This window comes from Myripristis murdjan, chromosome 21 (genome assembly GCF_902150065.1).
Source record: "Myripristis murdjan chromosome 21, fMyrMur1.1, whole genome shotgun sequence".
NCBI classification, from domain to species: Eukaryota; Metazoa; Chordata; class Actinopteri; order Holocentriformes; family Holocentridae; genus Myripristis; species Myripristis murdjan.
The window spans coordinates 30,793,799-30,818,272 of NC_044000.1; the positions used below are offsets into that span (position 1 = coordinate 30,793,799).

The window sequence follows — 24,474 nt, forward strand, 5'->3', positions numbered from 1 at the left end:
TGGTTTGTTCCTGCAGTATTTTATTCTTATCTCCCATCCAGCATCCTTGTAATGACAGTAATTATGCAATGCAATTAGCCATGGTGGTGTTTAGCTTGCAAGTAGATCTCAGCTCTGACAAAGAAGATGCTGTGTCTGGGCTTCACCTAACCCTGGAGCTTTCAGCTTCATGGTGCGATGGCTCAGTTAATCAGTAGGTATCAGAATTTCAGGGAGTGTATCTAATCCTGCAGGACAGCTTTCCGAATGACAAAGACGTGAAACAAAACTGCAGGTAACTGTGGTCACGCGAGTGAACTGGCGCGGAAATGAGGGTAAAACAAAATTGCTAGGATACTTTTCAGCCTTGCACATGTCAATGGCAGTGGCAGTGGCAATGTATAATTAAAAAGTTTGGTGTGTTTGTCACCTCTGCAAATGGTAAATTGAGGTTTACATTCTGATTATAACCTCTGGTGATGCAGCTGTTTTACAGCTATATAGATATATATATATATAAAATTTTCACAGCATCAAGTCATGATGAACAGGCATAGCACACACCTTAGGACAGTTTTATACTTCTGTACCAAACTACACAGTGAATGTGACTGTTGCTCCTCAGAGACCAGAAAAAGTGAGACGGTGAACTCAGAGGCTACTTCCATCAGTGTTTCTAGAAAACGTAAGGAAACCTTGGTGCCAAAACGTATTTGGTTGGAAACTTATTGGGTTGAACACATTTTTTGGTCTACTAATAAAAGTCTGAGGCTTATTTGTTTGAGTAATATTTGAAATATGGCTCATCTCAGCCACATTGTGGTCTATTTAACTCGGACTGCCATGTAGGACTGTCTGTAGATATTTTTAAAAAAACATTTGTTAACATGTTTCGGGCACGATTTGATCACGTAGGCCTCTGGTGTTTGAACATTTTGGCTCAGAACTGTCTTGTGTGTCCTGTACGAAAGGTAAATGGATTTTCTTGTCATAATAATCCATACTTGACCAATGTGGTCAGTAGTGGGCACACAATTGTAAACACAACCGCCTCTGTTTTTATCCGGCCATTGTTTGCATGGAATTAATAAAAAACTTGATACTGTTGTCTAGTACATTGGTGATCTACACACAGACTCTCCAGTACAGAGCTTAAAAGGTACCAGTATACGTCATAAAAAGTTGAAGTTTGTCTTGCAAGGCGTCTTGCAAGGCGGGCTATGCATTGATTCAGGTTGTTTTGGTGTTCTTTTTGCAAGCCTCCACAGGCAGACCTTTCTTTTGTCTTTTCTACTTCCTGTAGCTGATTGGTCCTGATTTCATCTTATCATCTGTTAGGCCACGGGACAGAGTTCAACTTGAGTTTTTTTTTTTTTTTTTTTTTTCTCATTTGCCACTTCTGGTACCACTGGGAGCAGCAAATTGCTTTTAGGAAGCTTGTGCAAAGAAGATGTTGAAAATGAAAACAATAAAAATGATTGGTGGCCTCCTCACCAGTCATTTTACAAAAACTGTTTTTGTCGCAGCCTTAAAACATGCAGCTTTCACGACATTGATAGGCTTGCACAAAAACACAGAAAGGCTTTAACATGCATGCTGCTGCAATGCGAAGTTTTTTGGACATTAGGCTTCTGTCGTAATCATTTATAGAGTTTACTTTTCCACCTTTTCTGCACTGCTTTCATCTAATCGTAAACACACCATGGTGACAGATCAAAGAGGGACATAGGCGAGTTTGCTGGTCTCTGTTGTGATGTTGTGTTTACAATGTCAAGCTGGCTCTCAATAGGCGACTCGTGACCATTTTGTGCCCCCTCCTGGCATGGAGTGGCATAAAAAGAACCACAGTTCTCAAAAAGTATAGGGCTTGTCCCCCAGGGTGTTTTTTTTTGTTGTTTCGTCCAACATATTATAAAGTATACTGCCAACTTTTATTTCTTCACTACCAGAATCAACTACAATGTAACTACAGAGACAGTGAAATGCAGAAGTATAAATTAGGTTTTAGGTACAATGTTGGTTTAGTCATCCCTGTGACCTTTTTGTTTTTTTCACACCTCTACAGACTCTTCTCTTGCAGAGAGGCAAACAGAGCCAGAGAGCCCTCTCTTAAAACACAAGAAGAACTTCAAGATCTGGTTCAGTCCCCGCAGCCGCAAGGTACGCTGCATGGTGGATAAACCTTCAGAGGTCACCGCACCGGGTAGCAAGACTTGTGGAGAAACGGTCTCAGCACAGCCAGACCCTAATACAGCTCAAAGCAAAGACCTGTCAATCTTCAACTTCCAATTCTCCTCCCAAGACTCAGACTCTACCTGCCTCCAAAGACGCAAAGCTGACAACAAAAACAAAAAGAAGACTTCCAAAAATGCTGCCAACAGAAAGCCGGCAGTGCATGGAGGTAGGCCAGCAACACGCAGACAGACCAAGCAGAAGGTTAAGGAGAAGAAGCTTGAGGCCATAAACCAGCAGTGGGGCATCAGCAAGGAGGACAAGGTCCATCAGGATGAGGAGCCGGCCTGTGCTGAGGGGACACGGAGGTCCAGTAAAAGGGTGTCCTTCCTGAGCCCTGCTGACACGACGGAGGAGCCGCAGTCTGAAAGGCCAGAGGGAAGCGACGGTGTTGCCAGCCCTACCAGGAGCATCCTTAAGCGGAGCTCGTCTGGAGGCGGCATCACTGGCCCGGAGGATGCAGCCCAACCTGACCAGAACATGTCAGCCAGTCCCTTGCAGAGGAATTCTCTGTCTGCAGATGATCCCAAAGCAAGTGAGGATACTGAAAAACAAGATGAGTTATCTCTTTGTAAGCAATCCCCGAAAAGACTCAGAATGGAGAAGAAATCTACTTCAGAAACTACCCCAAAAAGACCTAGAGCTTCCCTGGTCCGCAGGGCACAGTCACTGGGACAGATGGATCCTACCCTTGGTGAACCTCCCTATTCGGTCACCCCAAAGCGTGGCAAGAGCACCAGAAGCCCCAGAGCGGCACAAAGAGGCAGTCCCTCCTGCTCGCCCTCCGTGGGGAGGAAATCCCCTCGCTCCCCCGGTGCATCTGTTGGCCGGCCTGCCTCGGGGAGCCCCACCTTTATGAAGAGGAACCACAGGGGAGAGACGCCTCTGCACCTAGCTGCTATAAAGGTTGAGAGAGTTTCAGAAAAATTCATTTAATTCAGCAATTTATATCAGTGACACGGTTTGTAGGAAATAGCTTTATCGACTCAGAGTTTGACAGCCACATCAATAGTACAATAAAAACAATGAGAGAGGAGTTTGCCAACCTGAGCTTTTTGTATTCTTAATTATTTGTCAGTTTTCTTTGGCATCGCCTCATGCGTTGCATCCCGCTCAAATCGGCTTGAGTAAATCTTCTCTTGATGTGTGTTGTTATTTTTTTTTCTTTCACGATTGAACATATTAGTCTTCAGATGATCAGACAGCCATTCTGCGGCCCAGCGAGAATAAACCGTCTTAAAGTAATCCCTGTAAACATAGCCGTAATCCCTCTCTGGATCCCGGACAAGGTAATCAATGGCCCACTGCTGAGCGTGATTGATAAACAGCGGGGCTCTAGGTGCTCTGGGATCAGCTGCTGTGTTTGAAGGGTTGTTTACAGGTCTGGAATGCTGACCGCAGTGTTGCTCCTCTCTCTCGGCCCTGCAGGGAGATGTGGAGGCTGCCAAGGCGCTGCTGGACGAAGGGGCTGACCCCAACCTGAAGGATAACGCCGGGTGGACACCTCTGGTAAAGCAGTGGACACACACGCAGAGCTGTTAGACTGACACGCCAGTGCACGCTCGATTCACTTTCAACCGTGTGTGGGGGAAAAAAAAGACTCCCAAGATCTTGTTTAGACATTAAAAGGTGTCGGTTTGATTCTTAAACGATGTTTTATTTTAATATGAAATGGAATCAAAACAAACAGCCTTTGCATCAAAATTTATGTGAGCAATCGAGCCGAAAAGCAGAGCTAGAAAACGCCATATAATTTTACTCCACATTATGACGATTATAGACTTAGAGGAAAATACATTATGTGAGAAATGAATAAGTCACGCAACTCAAGTCCAGATTTCAAAGTTTCTCGCGGTTTCTTGCCCTCTCTTCTGTTCTTGACACTTTGGGGGTAGTGGGGGTTAATTGCCTAGTTAGTATGCAACCATGGCGGTAGCTCATACTGTTCCTCTGCCTTTGCTCCATCTGTGGAGTTGGGTGCTTTCCACAAATGCAATAACAGCGGTTTAAATTAATGTTATGTTCATAAAGGATGCGGGGTGAGAAATGGTGCAATATTATTAACATATTTTTTTTTTCTCCCTTCTAACCCGTCATGAATATTGCCATATAGCTAGATAGACTGAAATGTTTCAACCGGCATTCAGATTCAAGTTTCGGGTTTTACGTTTTTTGGAAGGAAACAATGGCAAAATCATTTCAGTTTGATTTCCCCTGGGTAATCTGATCAGTAAGTAATGATGCACTCCTAACACTTCTGCATGCCATGCACTAATACAAAATGTCCCCCCATGGTTGGACTGCACGAAGCAGGCACACTGGCAGATAAGTGCATGCGTCACTTTTAACACTTGCCCTCTTGGCTTATATACGTGTATTAATGGACTGATTGTCTTTTGGCATGTGTCCATATTAATAAGTTACCAGGGGGCAGAATTTACAGGCGGCGTATTTATAAACTTAAGAGAACATCTTGAGACATGACTAAGGCGTGACTCACCAATGTCACATTATGACAGTTTTTATTTATTTATTTGCTCCTGTTGAAGTCCCCATGGTGGCCCGTTGGGTTACCGTTAAATCGTTTTTCATATTTGTTGTGATGAGAAGAAAATTGACGGTGTCTGTTATTCCTTAACCGGTTATAGCAAACAAAATTATAAATCCGATTTACAAAAAAATACTAATGCATTGATTATTTTTTCCCCCTTCACACTGAATAGAAACCTTTTGCCTGCCAATGACGGTCAAGGACAAAAGAAAGATCAGATTATCCCTGTAGGACTTTCTCAGTACCGCAGAAAGTAGTGCCGTTTTCATCAGTCTTTTTGTTAATTTGAATGGATATGAAATGGATAGAAGGCGGGTTTTGAATGCTGGGCGAGTTAATTTGTTTGATATCACCATTGCACACGTTTTAATCCACTTTTCTCGGTGTAGTCTGTAAGGCTTACTTACATATTTCAACAAAGTGAAACCACCTTCAAGTTTTAATATGTTTGCAAACAAATTAAATATTCTTCGCTCTGTCGTTGGGAGGGGTAAGCTCAGGGTGAGCAACATGGCTGATACAGCGGGGGTTAGTTAAAATGCACCGTGTGTGGTCAAGGCAGCCTTGCTACCTGAGCCAGATGTAATTGAGCTTGAGCAGAACAAAAAGTCCCAGCTGTTTTTGCTTCCTGATAACATTGTCAGCTGTCCAGTTCATTTGATATAGGAACACAGCTGTATTTAAATACAGTTTGCAGTGTTTGCGTTGAATTTTAATCTCGTTCCCAAATGAAACGCTCTCACACTGAACTTCAATTACCTTGTTTTCCCTGCAGCATAATCCTCCATGTCAAATTCAGTCCTGGCTCATGTTGCAAACATAAAGTGTGAAAAGGTTGCAAAACACTCCCCTGAGCTGTATCTCACTGGTGTTCATTTTAGAATAGTGGCTCATGATAGCACTTAAGGAGTCTACTCAGCTGTTTCGACTCAAGACAAGTTCAACAAAACTCACGAAACTTTATAGTTTACTTTGAAAATCGGATATTTACATAATTTGAAAAAATGCCTGGCAATAATTGACAAAAGCTATTTCCATCTATCTAAAAAAGTAACTATGAGAATTCTTGAGTAGTGGATATGTATCGACTGCTGGACTTTGCTGTTTTCTTTTAGCATGAGGCGTGCAACCTCGGTCATCTGGCGGTCGTGGAGGTGTTGGTGTTGAGAGGAGCGCTCCTGAACACGCCGGGCTACGAGAACGACTCTCCGCTCCACGATGCAGTGATGAACGGACACGTGGCCGTCGCCAAACTGCTGCTGCAGCACGGAGCCTCGCAGCATGTACTGTACGTCGCCTCAAGGATCACAGTTACAATTTGCCCACATTTTACATTGCAACAAACCATTTTGCAGTGCACGATATTATCAGTATCATGCACTCCTAGGAGGTAACTGCGCAGTTAGTTTGAACCACTTAAAGAGCACCATACACAGCACAGTCAGCATGAAACGAAGGCACACTGGACACTCGCCCTTCCCTTCTTCCACCTCTTTTCCTCTATAGTACACCCGTTGCCACTCACAAGTTGAGTTAAGCTTCTTTGGCAACCAACCATGCCACTCTGTTTGGAAATGTTTACATGGCATCCACCCATAACATCTTAGACTTAGACTTAGACTTAGACTTCTTTTATTGTCATTGCACAAAAAAACACAGCAGTGAGATTTTGGCAACGAAATGTCGTTGCTTGGCTTCCGGATTACAGCAGAGATGGAATTGTGGGACCGTTTAGGTATATATAAATATAAATATTATACATATATAGGCTATATAACTGGTATGATATGGTCTATATAACTAGTGCTAAAAAACAGGAGCTAAATAGTAATGAGTGCAATTTAGAATAGCTAGATAAAACAGAATGTACAACAACAGACTAAACAGTGTAAACAACTGAATAACCAGTATAAATAATAGTGAGTGCAATTGAGAATAACTAGATAAAAACAGAATGTAAACAACGGACTGAGCAGCGTAAACAACTGAATAACCAGTGTAAATAATAATGAGTGCAATAAGAACAGAATGTAAACAACAGAAAAAAAACAACTGACTAAACAGTGTTAACAGTGGAAGATTGCACAGAAATGTATTGTCCATACGTAGCTGCTGGGCGGGCGGGGAGGGGGTTATTGCACAAATAGGAGGTAATTAATTCTCCTCATCCCAGGGGTGTTTCCCGGACTGGGCTACACACCCTGGGCCTGAAGAAACCATACCTCCACGCTGTGCTTTACTGGTTTTAAATCCTAACTTCAACTTGCTTGTTACACTGTAAATCAGGACATTCAACTGGCAATCAAGCCGGACTAGTTTTCACTTATTTCATTTTTTTTTTTTTTTTTTTAGTCACTAACTCATATGCTAATTATTTTAAAGAGATAGGACAATGCTGGTTCCAGGCAAAGCCCTTCAATAAATTCTGCCTCATACCCTGTCATTTCACCAGGCTCGCAGCCCTTCATTAGTCGGAACGGGGCTTGCTGGAAGTGCAGTCAGTAGATGGATAGCTTGAAGAACACCGAGGGACACTGATTATTTGCTGGGCGGTCGGTTGATGCCATCTCAGCGTTCTTGGCCTCAGGGAGGCATGGCGGATGCGTGGCAGGATGTCCATGGAGGGGGAGAGGAGGGTGGTTAATCAGCGTGATCGATAGTACAGTCGGTCAGGGCCAACACGCCGGACAATTACCTCTCCCTTTGCCATCTTTCTACGCCCGTCAGCCTCTTCCTGCTCCACCCTTCTTTCATTTCATTTGTCTCCTCACTTTGATGGTTCCCGGTGGCAGGGTCACACCAGCTATGGCTACTGACAACAGATTTACTCCTCTTTATCTTGCTACTTGTCTGCAATGCAAAAGGGAGACAACGACTGAGACAATCTGTCATGACACTGCAAGATAAATGCAGTCCTTCTCTGTCACGCACAATCGATGAAGCCCCCACCTCCATACATAATACACACACACACACACACACACACACACACACAGAGAGAGAGAGCGCACAGGTCTATTTACAGTCACATATTATTTCCTTGAAGGCTGAGTTGGAGCGAGAAACAGAGGTGAGGATCAGCCAGTGCTGTCCCTAATGGATTGATTGGCACACAGCACAGGGTTTGAAACCGGGTTTGAAAGATCTTCATTGTGTGTGTGTGTGTGTGTGTGTGTACGTTAGGATTGAATGATTTCACAGGATTTCCTCAGCGTCCCTCCTCTACATTGGTGAATGCCAGTAGATTCTCCTTGTATAGCTGCATAAAAACCTGCACTGGTGCAAAGCTTATTAGGAACACAACAAAGGAGGTCGTACAGCAGACAAACTGCAGAGTGAATGCCGACGCGTTTTATGTAATTCATTCCCATTCCCCGTTATCCCCAAAAACATCGTTAAAAGCATTTTCTTGGAAGGCGGCATCGCAGGGCCGTGGCAGTGGGTGTCACGTAAAGCTTGTATGTCTGCTAACTGCGGCACATTTTGTACAGCCAAAATCAGGTCTGCTCGCTGGAAGCCTACACATTGTCCACAAATATGGACAGGCTAAATTGGGCCAACATTCAGCACTGTTGAAGTAAAAATGAACCATCCATCCATCCATTATTCCTTATTAGGACTGTGGGAACATAAACAATATTGTGCAATACGTCTGGATCTAGTCAACTGCTCACAGCTTAAAACATCAATGTTCGAAACCTGTGTAGGCCTTTGAAGATACAAATATACTTTAACACTCACATGACAATGGACGTTCGCAGAAACGTGGACATAAAAATAATTTCAGTGCTTCAAAATGAGTTTGGGGTCACCCAAGTCTAGATGTGCAGGTAAATGTTGCTGCACAGCTTCAAAAAACGGGTTTAATGTCACGGGTTAACTTTGGGTTTGACTTGTCACAAATTGCTAATAAGCATATTAAGTCTCAGGACATAAATATCATTAATGGATGGTATCACTGGGGATCGGTGGACAGAGGAGACTTCTGATTGAATATTACTCGGCTTCATTCTAATTTATGCTTCAGTCAAAGTATTGGGATATTTGCTTTTTTAACGTACTGTGCGGCCACTCACTTTTTATTGGGGGTAAAAATTTGAATTGCTAACATCACAAAGTAGCAAGTAACGACACCCATCATAGAATATCATTATAGTGGAGAGAAAGGCAGAAGTTTTCAAATAAATAAACACTCAAGTAAAGTATAGAAACTTGGAAAATGTGTCTAAGTACAGTACCTCAGTAAATTTACTCATTATTGTCTGCCTACACTGGGGATGCAGTTTACCTTTGTCTGTGTGTTTGTATACGCTGAATGTGTGTGAATATGCATGTGTGCTGTTGAATCCATCAGGGTTTAGACGTGTCTTTTCAATCCAGATGGCTCTGCAGCGACACTCCTGGGGACTTTATTGGATCCTCCACAGATAATCGTCTTGTCTCGCTCGACGAACATTACCCTCCCTATAATTGCTGTCATCTTCTTGGATTCGCTCCACGGATCAGGATCAGTAACACCTTCTGATTTGTTATTTATTAACAGATACAACAATTAGGCAGGACAAAAGATATGATATTTAAAATTCGAGGATGGGAATGCCTCATGTAAAGGTTGTGGGTGATGTTTGGTGGCGTCGTGCACTTGTGTTGTAGTATTTGTTCAGCTCGGCTCCTCCTTGCGTTCAGAATAAGAGGCATGGTTACAGTGGGTAACCACCACCACGACTGCCTCCCTCCCACACGTGTACAGAAGCAGAGGCTTGTGGGAGAGTGTCTGTGACTTTACCTCCCTCACACAATTTTCCACGCTCTATTATTTTTCTTTAGATATACTGCTGGCGTGCAGCTGCATACACTAAAATGATGCCTTTCCCTCAGTGTGCGCGTGTGTGCGCATACGTGCAAGCGTCGGGGACATTTTATGTTTGTTTGTGTATATTTGTGGGTGGGGGGTATGAATCCAAATGAAATATTTTATGGACCAGTGGACCTATTAATTGTCCCCCAGGTGTTATCTTTGCTGACGCCTAATCTTTTAGTGACGACCTGCTGGGCTTGGTTCTTCTCCATTTCTTCTGCTTTTCCCCCCCCATGCTTTTCTGTGTGCTCTCTCTCTCTCCTCTCCCTGTTTCCTCAAGGTGACCTTGGTGTGGCTTCACGCGGCTCGCTCAAACTTGGGGCGACATTTACGTTGTGGCAGATAAGCTGTTTGATCAATATACCTGTCTGACACAAAAGGATTAGTTTCAGTGTCAATAATGTGATGTAATAACGTTTGAGATGATAAGCTAGCTTGTAGCCATATACAGTGTGCTAAAGAAGTAACCAAATCCTGAAAGTGCAAAGGCAAAACTGCTACTATTCTTCTCATCCACAAAGGCATCTCCATGAAATAGCTCTTGTGCAAAAATCACTATGCATCTTTAATGAGGTGCCCTGCATGCGTCCAGTGTGTTAATATAGCAGCTCCCTGATTTCTCTTTCATCTTGCAAATGGTAAAGGGACACGACTTACAAATGAAGCCGAGTGGACACTTCAGCACATCCTCGTAGCTTTTTGTTAAATGCATATTGCAACCAAAGCATGACACATGAGGGCATGCGGTGTCACAGACCGAGGATAATAAATGTATGCAGACGTATGCCCGACTTATAAATTTTGTTCCAGACAGGAGCCTTTGATTTTTGTGAGACTAGAAATAATATCTGTTTTGAAGTTTTTGTCAATGATAATGTCTATTGTGACAGCCCTGCAGCCAGTCATTTGCAGCCCACACATGCCCAGGGGTCTGTGTTTATTCACTCGAGTTTTGAAACGCAGACAAATTGTCACTTTTCTTCCTGACAGGAATCAGTTCGGGAAGCGGCCTGCGGACTACGCAGTGAGCCCGGAGATGCAGGAAATCTTTCAGGAAGCCTCAGAAGGACCCCATCCTGCGAGTGCACCTGTTAGCCCTTCAGCCAGCCTCTCCATGGTGCGTCCTGATGTGGATAACCAAATTATCTGAGCTGGGATTTGGCTGGGCTGTGATTTCAAAGCACTTGAGTTAATCTGGATTTGTTTAATGTCAGAATCATACTGTAAGACGTTAGCCCAGTTTTGACACAGTTTTATTGTGGCTGGCAAGTTTCCACCATCATGCCTTAATATGACCTTATGAATGATGATTTAGGAGGCTTTAAACGAAGTAATGCGACGTGTTCCAAGACATTAGTTTTGCCGTCTGGACGGCTTACGACACCCCATCATGAAGTCTAGCATGTCTGTGTTTTTTGGCTTCTGTTGATTAGTGTAACAAACCCTGTGATGTGTTTCTGTCACGTCGTGCATGTGGATGGCGTGCCGCATCGTTAAAAAAAAAGCATGCACTGATTGGTCAAAGTCATACATTTTAGTGTGGCCTCTCTCTTTTACAAAGCATGGCAAGAATTTCCGTCATTATGGGTGTTTGATCGCGCTAGACAAATATTGTGTACTCTGATGTCTGCATTGGTAGGCTGTCGAAATGAAAAAAACAACAAAAACTTAATTATGCTTGCTTTCAAAATCTGACTCTGGTTTGGAGAGTTTGGACAGACTTCACTGCCAGTTTGAGCAGCCAAAACGCTGCATGCAATAAAGACCCCCCTTTTGTCTTGTGGGTATTCTTAGTCCTCGAGTTGTGCATGTTGCATTATTCTTAGACTGTAGACGTAACGCTCGAGTGTGTTCTTGCATCCTGTTCTAGGTGAGCGACGGTGTGAGGAGTGATGAGCAGGTGGTGTTTCTGGCCAGCAAACTATCTGAGTCCCAGCAGCAGCAACTGGCCAAACTGGGAAGGCTGCTTGGAGCGAAGATGTCTGAGGGCTTCTCTGGCTCAGGTACAGTGTTTCTCTGAGACTGAAATGTCCCAAATGTCCTAGATAGGGTCTTTTAACATCCTGGGCCCACAGTACTTTTGTGAATTTTTTAAACTGTGTTGTTTACGATTGGAAAGCTGATGGAAAACCTTTTTCAAGCTTGAGCTGGTTAAGAGCCTGGGCTCGACACAGAGCAGATGAGTGTGGGGGCTCTTTTCTTTCTTCATATTCTTTCTTGCTGTTTGTGAGACATGAGTTCTCATCGGGGTTGGAAATTAGCAGCCAAATGCTGGAACACTGAGACCCGGGCTGGTAGGCCTGTCCACTCTGCTGGCCACTCTGTCAGGTAATCAACCATCATTTGGAGCCTGTGCTCAATCGAAAAATGTAATTAAGCGAGCAAAGTTGCAAAGGTGTTTGGTGAGTTTTGGGATTCATCAGTCCTTGGTGAGTATCATAGACGGGGGCTACGTTTTCTCAAGTCTGTTTTTCTTGTTTTTTTTTTTATTTTTTACATACATGCAACCTATACACTATTTGCTATTTCATTCATCGTGGGTTTACCACAGTTTACTATACATTTGGTGATGATGATGTAACAATCCCACTTCATCAGACAGTAGGACAACAGCATAAACATACCCATAACCAAGCTCTGAGGTGAAGTGGGTATCCCTCATGGCTGCACCACAAAGAAGCTCCACAGTCCACACATGCAGATAGAGGTATAAGCTGAAGCAACTTAACTTTTTTTTTAATGAAGGCCCTCTGAGGGGCCTCATCAGGTTTGGGCTGACTCTACACTGCACATAACGATTGGCTGCTCATTTTACGCTTTGAAAAGCGCGCGATAAAATGACTGAACCGGTATAAACTGTCGTCTTGTGAGATGCTATGAAATGACGTGGCTCTAGACGTCTAGACGCTGTGTAACCTTCCCATTAGGGTTGGCAACCTAGATTTGCATGATATCATTTTTATGGCAATAATTTAAAACTGTTTTATGGTACTCGACACAAAACGTCCAGATTTGGTGCCTCTGATAGGGGAAACACTGCTGTTCTTCCCTGCCTTGGTCCTTATGTTTCTCCACAGCACCTGCGCTTTAGTGATGTCAGTTTTTTTTTTTTTTTCCAGGGAACCGAGCTCTACAGGTTTTACTACCTCATACAGGCCCTTTTTGTACTGTAAAAACTGATGGTATCTGCTTAAACATTATCACTCACAAAGCCTCAGCAGTAACCAGCAAGTGCTTTTAGAGCTGTATATATCACTGTGATGTCGCAGCAGAGAGCAGCTCTTTCATTGTTGCCTAGTAATGGCTGAGAGAACTGCAGAGTGCAGAAGTAATTGAGTGATTCCTCACAAACTGTTTGGAAGTATTGTCAAAGTGAAGAACAAACGCTAATGTAAAAAAACAAGCGTTTTTCAGCAGTCAACAAAGTTTGACCCGAGGGAGTTGAAGTTTACGCTTTCAGAAAACTGTTCACATTTTGAACCAAAGGCAAGACAAATCTTCGCTCAACACCATGAAAGAAATTTTTGCCCTTGAGATATAATTACGGTCATTTTGCAGTTGTCAGCCACTCCGGCTTGTTGACTAACGGGGCATTATGTCTGTATTTAATTTATAATTGTATGTCTTTGTCTAAGGCCTTTTATTAATTAGTTGTTGGGGTTTTTTGCTGGAGTGCGCAGCAATTCAAAACAAAGAATTTAACAGTGAACATTTTATTTACTCTTCAAAAGTTTCTCTTCTTGTAATTTAAGGAATTTCTCTCACCTTTCATTCAAATGAGGGTATTCAATTTATATTTGCTTTCCTGTGGCGATTGGTTGTTGAGTGCGCAGATGTTGTGCACTGACTGATGCTCGTGTCCAAAATGATGGGAATATTTTCTGGAACTTAGAAGTATTGTAGAAGAATTGTATAAATGTAAATGTGTGCAGTTAGCTTACCTGCTCACCTAGACCAACTTAACAGAGACCTCAGGAGGTTGTTATGGCTGCTGACCGACACAGCAGCCTCTCAGACTTAAAGCAGATAATCCAGCATCTCATCAGGATCTTTCCTCATTAGAGGATTGGCCAGTAAGTCTTCTTATATAGCTATGCAGCAGGTATTCCTATCAGACTGATTTGCATTAGAGATCCTGGGCAAAGGTGTCTAATCCTAAGAGGCCCCAAACATCCAACAAACCCAGGTTATTATAATATATGTGCATAGAAATATTTATCTTTATTTAACAAGTAAGTCCACTTGAGATTCATAATCTATTTGGTGAGGGAGACCTGAGCAACACAGCAGTAAATGTAGAGGAGCTGCAGGAATAAATTTAAAAAAAGAAAGAAAACAACATAAAGATACATAATAAAGACAAAGAAGCAGCAACTTAAAGCACTGAGAGACAGAGCATTAAGGAAACAACATGTAAAATGCAAGAGACCAGTTGATTTATAAACCAAATCTCTTGCGTTGGTTTTAAACTCATTCATTGAAATGGGAGTCTTGATTTGTAGATCATTTTGCCTCCTTTTACATGTAGTGTGGATTTCTTGCCCATCTCATTACAGGCCCTCGGGGATTGACAGCAAAAATTCATTAGATCTTCGACTGTAATGACTTTGATTTCTCCTTGATGTAAGAAGGCAGATATATAGGCAATTATAGGGAATTGCCTTACAGACAAAGACGTACCAGTGACTGAGCCTGAGCACAGGCGAGGATGGACAGTTGTATTGATGATGTCTCTCCGAGTATATCAGAGGATGCATGTGCAAGCCAAGCAGAAGCTCACTGGATCACATGCTGTATTTGATCTATCCTGAGCTAAGAAAAAAAAAAAAGAGCTTTACACATAGGGTTGCAAAATCTTAACTTAAAAATTTAGGGACAGGGACCTTAAATGCAGCATAATCTTGGTTAAAACAACCAGAGTTAATTTAAATTCAGTTGTATTTATACCCTGCACTGTGCGTTCCTCCATCACGTTCACAGATCATTTCTAGTTTCAGTGTTTATTTTATTCAACTTTCCTTTTTTGTTGTTGTTGTTCAATGAAATAATTGATTAATGCTCTACTCACAAATAAATTAAAGTCAAAAATGTCTTGTCAAAACAAGATATTTAGATATTTATGTTTGTATATGAAACAGTTTCTATAAATTACCACCAATTTCCAGTTAATTCCCATGGAAAGTTTCCGGAAATTTACCAGAAATTTACTGCCCCTTTGCAACCCACCCACATTTGTCCAGGTCACCAGTGGAGATTCTTGCTGGAATGAATTCACAGCAGGTTTTTTTTTTCCTCCTTTCCATCAGGCAGCCCTTAGAGGATGTTTTCCCTGAAAGGTCTGAGTGTGTGTTCTGCTGAATTTTGCTTCATACAAAGGGGAATGTAAGGAACTTTTAATTATCGGTGGCAGATGCAGTAAGGACGAGCAGTGCTCTCGCCGTGCCGGGTGTTTTTTCCGGCCGTGACAGCGCTCACAAACACGTACGCTTAAAAACAAACTTAGCATGGCTGGTGGAGGAGTCTCACATGAGCGCCGGAGAATAAGAAACTGTGGCGCCGAGGCAATCAGACGCGCACCGCAGCCGAGTACTGTACGCCACCCGAGCAGCACCTCATTTGTGTCTCTCCAGTGTGCTGATGATCTTGTGGCGTGTCTGTCTGTCTGTCTTCCTCCTCCTCCAGTGAGCCATCTGGTGGTGCCAGACGGACCCATGCCCACCACCCTCTCCGCCCTCCTGAGCGTCCTCGCTGGCTGCTGGGTCCTCAGATACAGCTGTGAGTACGGGCCGAGCTGATGACTCGGGTGGTTTTCTGTGCGTGCCGGTTTGCACAGCATGTCAAACAGTGATGCGGGCTGCATTCGTCCTGCAGGATCACTGAAACACATTTTATCCAAAGTATTTTTTTTTTTTTTAAACAGTTAATGTATGCATTAACAGCATGGATTGGATGGGAAAAAGCCTCACCTTGGCAAACTGCTTTCTGTTTTAACCACCACCTGTGAACCAGCTGCACAGGGCCACTAATCTGCTTAGGTTTGAATAGATTAGATAGTGAATGGAGTTAGGACTATCACGGGGTGTGGTGTAATCCAAAAGGGGAATATAAGAGAGTTATGCAAATGTGCGATGAGTCCTCTGGTGAAGTCAAGGAAATTTATAAATGAGTCATATTACCAGCTGTAGTCTTTCACAAAATCAGATCAGGGGGGAAAAAAAGTCCTTCACGTCACAGCAAACAAAAAAAGTGAATACAGGCCAAATCGTAGCTCCACACCGTTACATGAAATTTTAAAAACTGATGTTTATCAGCGCAAAAAAATCACTGATAGAAGACATTTCAGTGTTACGCCATCATCAGATCTCAAAAAAAGAAAAGGCTCAACACGCCTGGACTGTAAATAATCAGGTAATAACCCAATCAAATATCAGCACTGACCCATCTTTTTCATTTACCATTGGGAGAAAAAAGAAATAAACTCCTTGTGTATCACTTAGCCATACTCTTGAAGTATGGCGCAATGTTTTTCAGATCCCATATCGTATCCATATGTTTCAGTGTTCTGACATCTGATTGGTTAATTTCCTTATTATGTACTGATACCAGAGATGGAAGGAAGTGAAACTCTTCATTCACCGGGTACTTCCGTCATCATTTCTGCAAAAAAACGAAGACACCTCAGCGCCGAAACTTTACTTGAGTCGGAGATATTTTTTCTTCTAGCAATAAAACTGCATGAGGCTTATTTGTTTGTGCAGCATAATGTCTGATCTCAGCGATGTGACGGCGTTTCTAACCCAGCTCATCATTCTGCACGTCCTTTTAAAGCACGATTTTCAGGGTGCAGTTTGATGACAGGTTTACGTCAGTAAAGGTTTTGATTGTCCTCTGTGTATGAAATGTATGAAGATGATGGATTTTCTTGTCACAATAACAATGTGCAATACACATACCATTCTGTCTTATTGATTTTAAACCCACAGTAGCTAACATTACCTTGTACATGCGGTTTATTATGGGCAGCAGCTAACTTGTTGCCTCTCATTCATTTTGATTTGAGTGACACCTCCCTCTCCCTGAATCCTCTTTCCTCATGAGAACTGATGATGGTGAACTATTGAAACATCTTCTCATCTGCCAGTAAACATTTTTCGCATCGGTGCACCTTGGTTTTTGGATGTTTTGCTCGTTATATAACAGTGTACGGGTTACTATTATTCAGCCTAAATCAGATCCAACCCTGAAACTGTTGGTAACTGTTCTCTATCTTTAAACAGGAAAGATCCTCCTTCATGCACCTTGAGTAAGTGTTTCAAGGACGATGTCATTACAACTTTTGAAAACCTCTGTTCCAAAATGCTGCATATCTATTTTTTTTTTTTTTTTTTTTTAAATCGGATCACCTTGTGTTCAGTCTCTCTAAGCCTATTTATCTAAAAATGTTATTCAAAGTCAACAAAGATTTCAGGGAGAAAGAGAGAGGTGGTGGGTGTGAGAGAGCGAGCTTCGCCTGAATATTGTGAGCTAATGTGAGGATGCTCCGGCAAAAATCTCCTCAGTTTTTTGAGCGCAGGAAATCACCTGAAGAGCGCGAGGTATCCGCAGCAACCAGGGGCTGCGAACGATGGATTAAAACGAAAACAGGGAGCAGTGTAGACGTTTTCCATTAGCCGGAGGATTGCTATATGTCTCAGAGGGCTTGGCAGTGTTGATGTTGATGTTATACACACTGGAAATAACGCCAACGTCAGCGCCATCTGGAGAATTAAGAACAAGAGAGTTTGTTTCTGCTCCTCACTCATTATTTTTGCTGCAATGCAGGATTTCGTCTGTTCGCAAAAATAAGACATCAGAGCAGAGCGTGTAAAATTGGTGAAAATTTGATGGTTATGTGAATATTTAATTCTCAGGGAATACCAAGAATTTTCATTTTAGTGATTAATTCATCAGAACATTTTTTTTTCGGCTTATATATTGTATCAGTGATGGTTATTTGGCTTTGTTTTTTCACTGAATTCCTTTTGGAACTGAAAAGTAACTCACCATGGTGGAAACTACTGTAATTTCATTCATATATTCTCATGGAATAGTCAAGAGAAAGTTCACCTTTTTTGCAGTAGTGTAAGCTTTGACTGGAAGCCGACATGCCAGCTGCTCAGTATCTTGGTGGCTTCGGCTCCGAGCTTGAAATAATATAACTAATTTGAATACCGCTGCTGTTCTTGTAGTGTTATTTGGCTAAATTGGGAAATCTGAAAGGTGTCTTATCTGGCGCCTTAGGTAGCAGTGATGTAAGGTTTTCCTTTTGTCTCACCTTGGCTCTGGTGTTTAAAATTCCTCTCAACACCGAACGAGGCAGAGACATTCCTTCAATCCTCCACTTCCTCTCCTCTGCGCCCCTTTCATGTGAAGTCAGTCTTTGTGTGAATCGGGGAGAAAATGCCGCTCTGCTTGCGTTTAACTTTTCGTTCTGTGTATCACATCGAGTGTCCTGGGAAACATTAAAAACAAATTTTGCAACAGGCAATTTTCAAGTAAATTGTTTGTGCCTACTGCTGTGTGCGGGCACACCTGCTTCCTTGTCTGACAGCCAAAAAGAGTGGGTGGGTGCGTGGGTGAGGGGGAGGGAGGGGGGGAAAAAAGGAGTCTGGGAATCGATGATGTGCTTCAAGGCTTCAGAATTGGAAGCGTTGAAAAAGATGGCAAAGTCTCCTCTCTTGTTTGATTTGTGCCAAGATGAATTCATAAGCAAAAATTAGCTATTCCCTGCCAGTCTCCCTGGCATCCTTGAACCAAGTTTTCTCGCAACAACAAGCAAATATTCAGAGACAGACTGCTTCAGGGGAAGTAAAAAGGGACTTACTGTCAAAGAGTTGTCTGGCACCTTGGTGTGCCCTTGACTGGTGTATCCGTCAGTGGCATCTCTTAACTGTGTGTGTGTGTGTGTGAGATGGAGTGAAACAACATGCACGTCTCTGTGTCTGCCAGTAAGTCATTTCCTAAGTTAGACTGTGTGTGCTTGTGCGCCTGTAAGAGAATTTGTATGTCCAGCCCATATTCAGTCCCTCCCCTCTCCTCTCTCCACGCCAGCTGAGCACTTGACACAGCTTGTCTCCCTCTTGACAATCACTGTGGCATTCTGTCTGTGTCTCGCTGTCCCCGTGTGTTTGTGTGTGTGGGCGTACGTGAGCGCGCGCGGCCACAAGCAGCTCAGCTCGCGGTGTCACATTGCCTTAGTAGCCCGCCACTGTCAGCCAGGCTGAGCCCCGGCTTGCCTCTTGAGCGGCCCTCCTTCTCATTTCAACACCCGTACAGCTGGAGACTTCCTCTCTCTCTGAATTTAGGATATTGGCAGTCATGGTGTCCAGCTTCCTCCCTGAGGTGCAGCTCTCCAACCAGAGACCAGTGCACTGTGGTGGGCAAGCAGGATTTCTGCATTTATTAACAATCTGCAAAACTCAAAACATTTCAAAATGCAATATCACCGTTCTGGAAACATTATGGAAAAATTATCATTTTGTAAAAATGTTGCAAAAGTCGTAGAAATCTGACTAAAATAGCATGAGCTCCTTATTGGCTGAATAAAAAAAGATGTTTTCATGCATCAGTTTGTCTCAGTTCAGTGAAGAAAGTTGAAAATATCAGCACATACTGTTGACGTTTTTGGCAAAACCAACTGCAGATTGTGATGTTTCAGTTTTGACTGAATATAAAGGAAGAAGAAAAAAAGTCCTTAATTGGTAAATTATATCAAGATTTGTTTCTCACTGCCATAATTGCAAGTTTACCTTGTGATACTTGCTAATTCTGAATGGCAGCAGCAAATGAGTCGCTAAGTTTGCATTTACAGTTTCATCTGTCTAAATGGAAAACAGAGCTCTGCTGTTACTGATGCTGCTTCAGTGGACTTTATGTAGTAAATAAAACATTAAACACAAACTCGATTGAAAGGCTTTCGTGCCACAACTCAGGAAGCATTTTATATTCAATTAGAAGCGGACCAAGCCTGGTTATTTTTGGTGAACCTCTTTACAGAAAGACGCTGTGAGGAGTGTCGGAGGCTGATATAATCTTTCAGGACGTCGGGGTTACAATAGAATAGTTAAACAGTCTGACACATAACGGTTTTGATGTGATGTAATCGGCCTTCAATTGACATTTTACAGGATTCAGTAGGCTTTTGAAGCAGCTGTTGGAAACACTTATGTATAATAAAAAATACGATCGATCTGTAATAAAATATTATAAGATATTATAGATTGCATTGTTTATGTGATTTAAGATATGCTTTATGTAGGTGTGGTAAAACCGCTACAACCACACCTTATTTTTCTTCATGTCTGCGATTTGTGCTCATTATCAAATAGTGCCCATTGATTTCTGGGATGCACCGATGTTTTCTTATTTTTGCTTTTCGGACATTTTAAAATTGAAGAACCTAAAACACTGCATTAAATGAATATCGATGCATAAGCACACATAGATTATTTTGTTTTAGCGCCATTATGAGGATTAGATAACTTAAAAAAGAATATCTGAATGTAGACATTGCAAGTTAACAGCAAAAAAAAGCCAGAAGACTGCGACAGGTATTAAATAGTTATGTGTAAATGAATTTTCCCATGTTTAAGAACTCTGGAGAATCACATTTGCTTTGCTTTTCTCAGCTTCATTTAAACGTTACTTAAGTTCAGTTCAGACCTTTATTGTCCCAAGAAGGGACGTGTGACTTGGCTCAGCGCTCACAAACCACGCAGTCACAGCCCACAGCACAACGGACTAACCCTAACCTTATATAGTGTTAAGGGGGCGTTACCTTATGCTATTAACAAATGCTCAGACACGCGCCTCCACTTTATGAACAGATGGGATTCATCATCCAGCACGTAAGAGCAGATTTGGAAGGGAGAGAAAATATGAGACATTTAAGAAAACGTTGCAGCATCTGGTCCATTTTGGTCAAATTCTGTTCAAAATAATGAGAGAATATCAAATCCAGAACCCTGTGGCACGAATCGATTCAAATTCAATCGTGTATCGGGTGAATTTTTACACCCCTAATATCCGCTGTAGTGGATTTGCCAGCGGTTGCCCTCAGATCATGGCGAGAGGCTTGCTGTTGATCTGGTGGATGAGGGGCTGCTGGATTCATCTGTCTATCCGTTCGCTCATTCTCTGACTCAGGAAGGAAGGCAGAGGTTTGAGATGCTCTCTACATTCACTCTCTGTGAATGTAATTAGCAAATATGCTAATGAATCCTCAGTACTGGGCTAACAAGCAAGCACTATCGTCCGGAGCGATTAACCCAATATCTCCCCTCTTCCCTACCAAGTCCAACAGGGCCTCTGCAGATGAAAGCAATAATTAAGGGGAATGAAGAAATGTAATTACACCGTGCCAGTGTTCTGGAGACTGCGTGTGCGTGTGTGTGTGTGTGTGTGTGTGTGTGTGTGTGTGTGCGCGTGTGTGTATTTTTCTGTTTTTGTGAGTGGGGCAGTGATGAAGATCGAGCCACGTCGTGACAGGGCGTGCACACGCTTTGTAACCTAATCTGTTAATGTCACCATATCTGCAGCCGAACGCAGCTTCAAGGGGATTTAAATAGCAGAGGGAGGTGAAATGAATCACTTGAACTTGGTTGGTGTGGTGACATGCCGTTACTTTGCAGATCTTCATTAGACATTCATTATTTAGGCACCATCAATAAACGTAACGGGAAGCTTCTGCAAGGGTTTGCTTTACCTGAGCTCTGCAGGTGTTTGCTTTTGGGCCATTAAAATCTTAGGCTAAAGCTTTTGCTGTGTTTTGTGAGAAAATTAGCCTCTTGATAACTTTCAGCCCTTGTACAGCAAACTACTTATTTCAATCTAACAGTTGTCAGGAGTCCAACTCCATCATGCACAATGTGCAGGTTTCAAAAGCGTTTGCTTCAATGCTTTTTTTTTTTCTCCATGAGTCGATAATGGAGCATTTACTGAAACAGCAGCGGCAGAATCTGAACTTCTGTGTCTAGGCACAGTGATTCAAAAACATCATATTTTATCTGACACTGGAGGGTCATAAAAACAAGTGATTTTTTTTTTCCTATCCCCCCATATTTTTTCTGTCTGTAAAAACAATTTTTTAAAGTTTTAGAGAAAAAGTTTCTTTTCTGTCTTCTGGAAAAAAAAAAAAAAAAGCTGTCGCTCGCTGTCACATAGTTCCACTCTGAACGTGTTGAACCTCAAGAGGCAGAGACAAAGCTCAAATTCTGTTAAAGCTTGTGATCGTCAAACCCAGAGTTGCATCATTAACTCCATCACGCTGTCGGCGTCTCTCTCTCGGTCAACACGCGCGGCAATGCCGGCATTTGAATTCTTACCACTGATGCTGACAAATTGGACATGAACATTGTCATCCTGCATCTGCAGCAGCTTTGTCACACTCTTTGCACTCAACAAAGTCAGATATATATCTGTGTGTTTTCTGTCTGATGCCAGGGGTGGAGGCATGCCTGCAGGCACGCAAGTGGATACCCGAGACTGAGCACGAGGCAGGAGAAGGCCCCCGGCGCAGTCGCATCAACAAATGTAGCCTGGTAAGTGACAAGCAGACACACACACACACACACACACACACACACACACAAAGATGAGTCTAGATTGTCTTCATCCTCAGCCATTAAGAAACTTTGTCTAGTAAGGGAGGTATAGTTATTGTTCAGCAACATGCACACAATGCGTGTTGCTGATGAGCTGTGTGTGTCGCGGGCAGACACAGGGAGTGTGTTAGGAGGCCGAAGAGCAGGCCTTATCCAGGTTCTGTTAAACAGCCGTCCCGCAACAGGCAGACAGGATAATAAAGGACGCTCTCTGGTAGGCAGACTTCCTCGGATGGTTTCCTTTTGTCTGTCTCCCTTTTATTCTCGGGTGCAGTAAAATGGTCACTGTAGAAAACACTGTTGATTATAAATTAAGGACACACACACACACACACACGTACACAAACACACACTGGGGGAATGAGACCAAAGTGGAGTCAATGAACCCACTAACTTTAGAAACTCTTGAGAGAGACAATTTACAACACAAAACAATTGAGTTCATTGATGCTGTGAATAGAACAGCCTCCGGTGGCCTGAATCACGGCTGCTTTTAAACAGCAGCGCTAAGCAGTCCACAGTTTGTCTTGAGAGCGCTGCTGCTAAAATTGTCTCCTGGCTCCGTCGCAAAGTCAGTACAAAGCATCTACACACACACACACACTCACACACGCAGAGTCACTAACACACACCGATGGCATTGATAATGTAGGAGCTGAGAAGAGGTGACGAAGCAATGATTCAGCATTTAAATTCATTATAAACAAAGCAGGAGACTCAAATCCTTCCGCCACAGCTCCTGTTAGGACTGAGATTTTCTATCCTACGGCTCCCGCTGAATGATTAACATCTTCTAATGGGGGAAGATAGCAGATAACTGGTGGCGGTTTCTCTTCCCAGCCAGCCTTTTGAAGCTGGAGGAAGTGCTAATTTGGAACAACGGTGTGTAAATCATGAGGGGACTCAGTAACATTTCATTTTTCGCTAATGACTCTAGCTCCCCCCGCTGTTGGACGGCTGCTTCTTCTTCCTCATGGGCTCCTTCAAGTCTCCCCCCAAAGAGGGGCTCGTCGAGCTGCTGCGGGAGGGAGGAGGCCAGATCCTGAGCCGGCAGCCGAAGCCCGACAGCGACGTGACGCAAACCCTGAGCGCCGCCGCCTACCACGCCCCGCCCGGCTCCGACCAGGCCCTGTGCACCCAGTACATCCTCTACGACCCCCAGGGCCCGCATAAGCCAGCGGTGGTCCGGCGTGGGAAGGTGTGGTCCGCCCCTTCGACCTGGCTCATCGATTGCATTGCAGCCTTCCGCCTCCTCCCTGTGCCGGAATATCAGCCTTAGTTTACCAAAAAAAAAAAAAAAAAAAAAAAGAACCCCACAGATAAATTCGGTTTAGTCCACTGTAATGTCACATCCCCTGAAATTCCCTTGTTACAGGCCTGTTAACACAAATCACACAGATAATAAAATCCATAATGGTAAAATGCGGACAGAAATTTACATTTGACCTTAAAGCAAATGTGTGAAAGGCTTTCGTCATCTTCATCCTCGGCGCAGAGGTCTCGTCTCTGTGGAGTTTTCTTTTTAATCCGCTATTCCCCAGAGGTCACCTGTCAATCAAACAATGTGGGTGGGACTTTTTTTTTTTTTTTTTTTTCTGTTGATGACGTTTGCACTGTCTGTAGGCGGAGCTCCGTCTATCGTTGCTCATGCGAACCGCCCACTCCCTCCTCTGTTTATTCTACACAAACTGCTGTTGTTTATTATTTCAACACCTCACCAGATGGACCTGTGGCTTCACCGTCTGTGGCAACAAAACACCTCCTTAATATAGACCATCATGTTGTTGACAAGATAAGCTGATATATATCACCCAGCAGAAGAAACACTACAGCCACACTGAGTGACCGTATAATATTAAGAGATTAGCGTGTCTGTGTGCGATCTTGAATTTGGTAAGTTCATTGTCTGTTTATGTTGCTGAGAAATAATGAAAACGTCTTTTGGAGATGAACCACCCATGCAGTTTCACCTGCCGATAAAATAAGTTTTTGCTCATTGAGTATTTCAAAATAAACATCTGTTTTGTGTCAACTGTGCGTCTGGAAATCAATGTTGTCTGCTTCGCTTGTCTCAACGCCGGGCTCCAGTGTAAAATTGTTGCTTGTAGTCTGCACCGCTTCACCAAGAAGAGTTAATTATCTAATTATCTAATTGAAACTACCTCTCTTAAACAAATGGAAAAAAAAAAAAAAAAGCGGGTCCCCGAAAGGAT

The 24,474-nt window shown here is 42.9% G+C and overlaps 1 protein-coding gene across 2 annotated transcripts in view; it reads left to right on the forward strand.

The window, feature by feature from the left end:
• The window catches only part of bard1 (BRCA1 associated RING domain 1), a 26,598-nt gene extending 3,004 nt beyond the window's left edge, over positions 1 to 23,594 (forward strand). Inside the window, exons 4-11 of one of the 2 annotated variants that reach the window (XM_030080046.1) lie at positions 2,045 to 3,117; positions 3,640 to 3,720; positions 5,878 to 6,050; positions 10,611 to 10,737; positions 11,491 to 11,623; positions 15,303 to 15,395; positions 22,101 to 22,198; positions 23,199 to 23,594. In XM_030080046.1, coding sequence (XP_029935906.1) covers positions 2,045 to 3,117; positions 3,640 to 3,720; positions 5,878 to 6,050; positions 10,611 to 10,737; positions 11,491 to 11,623; positions 15,303 to 15,395; positions 22,101 to 22,198; positions 23,199 to 23,540 — 2,120 coding nt within the window. In that variant the 3' untranslated portion in view covers positions 23,541 to 23,594. The remainder of the gene's footprint in view (positions 1 to 2,044; positions 3,118 to 3,639; positions 3,721 to 5,877; positions 6,051 to 10,610; positions 10,738 to 11,490; positions 11,624 to 15,302; positions 15,396 to 22,100; positions 22,199 to 23,198) is intronic. The other variant, XM_030080047.1, reaches the window with a different exon arrangement.
• Positions 23,595 to 24,474: the final 880 nt, after the last annotated feature.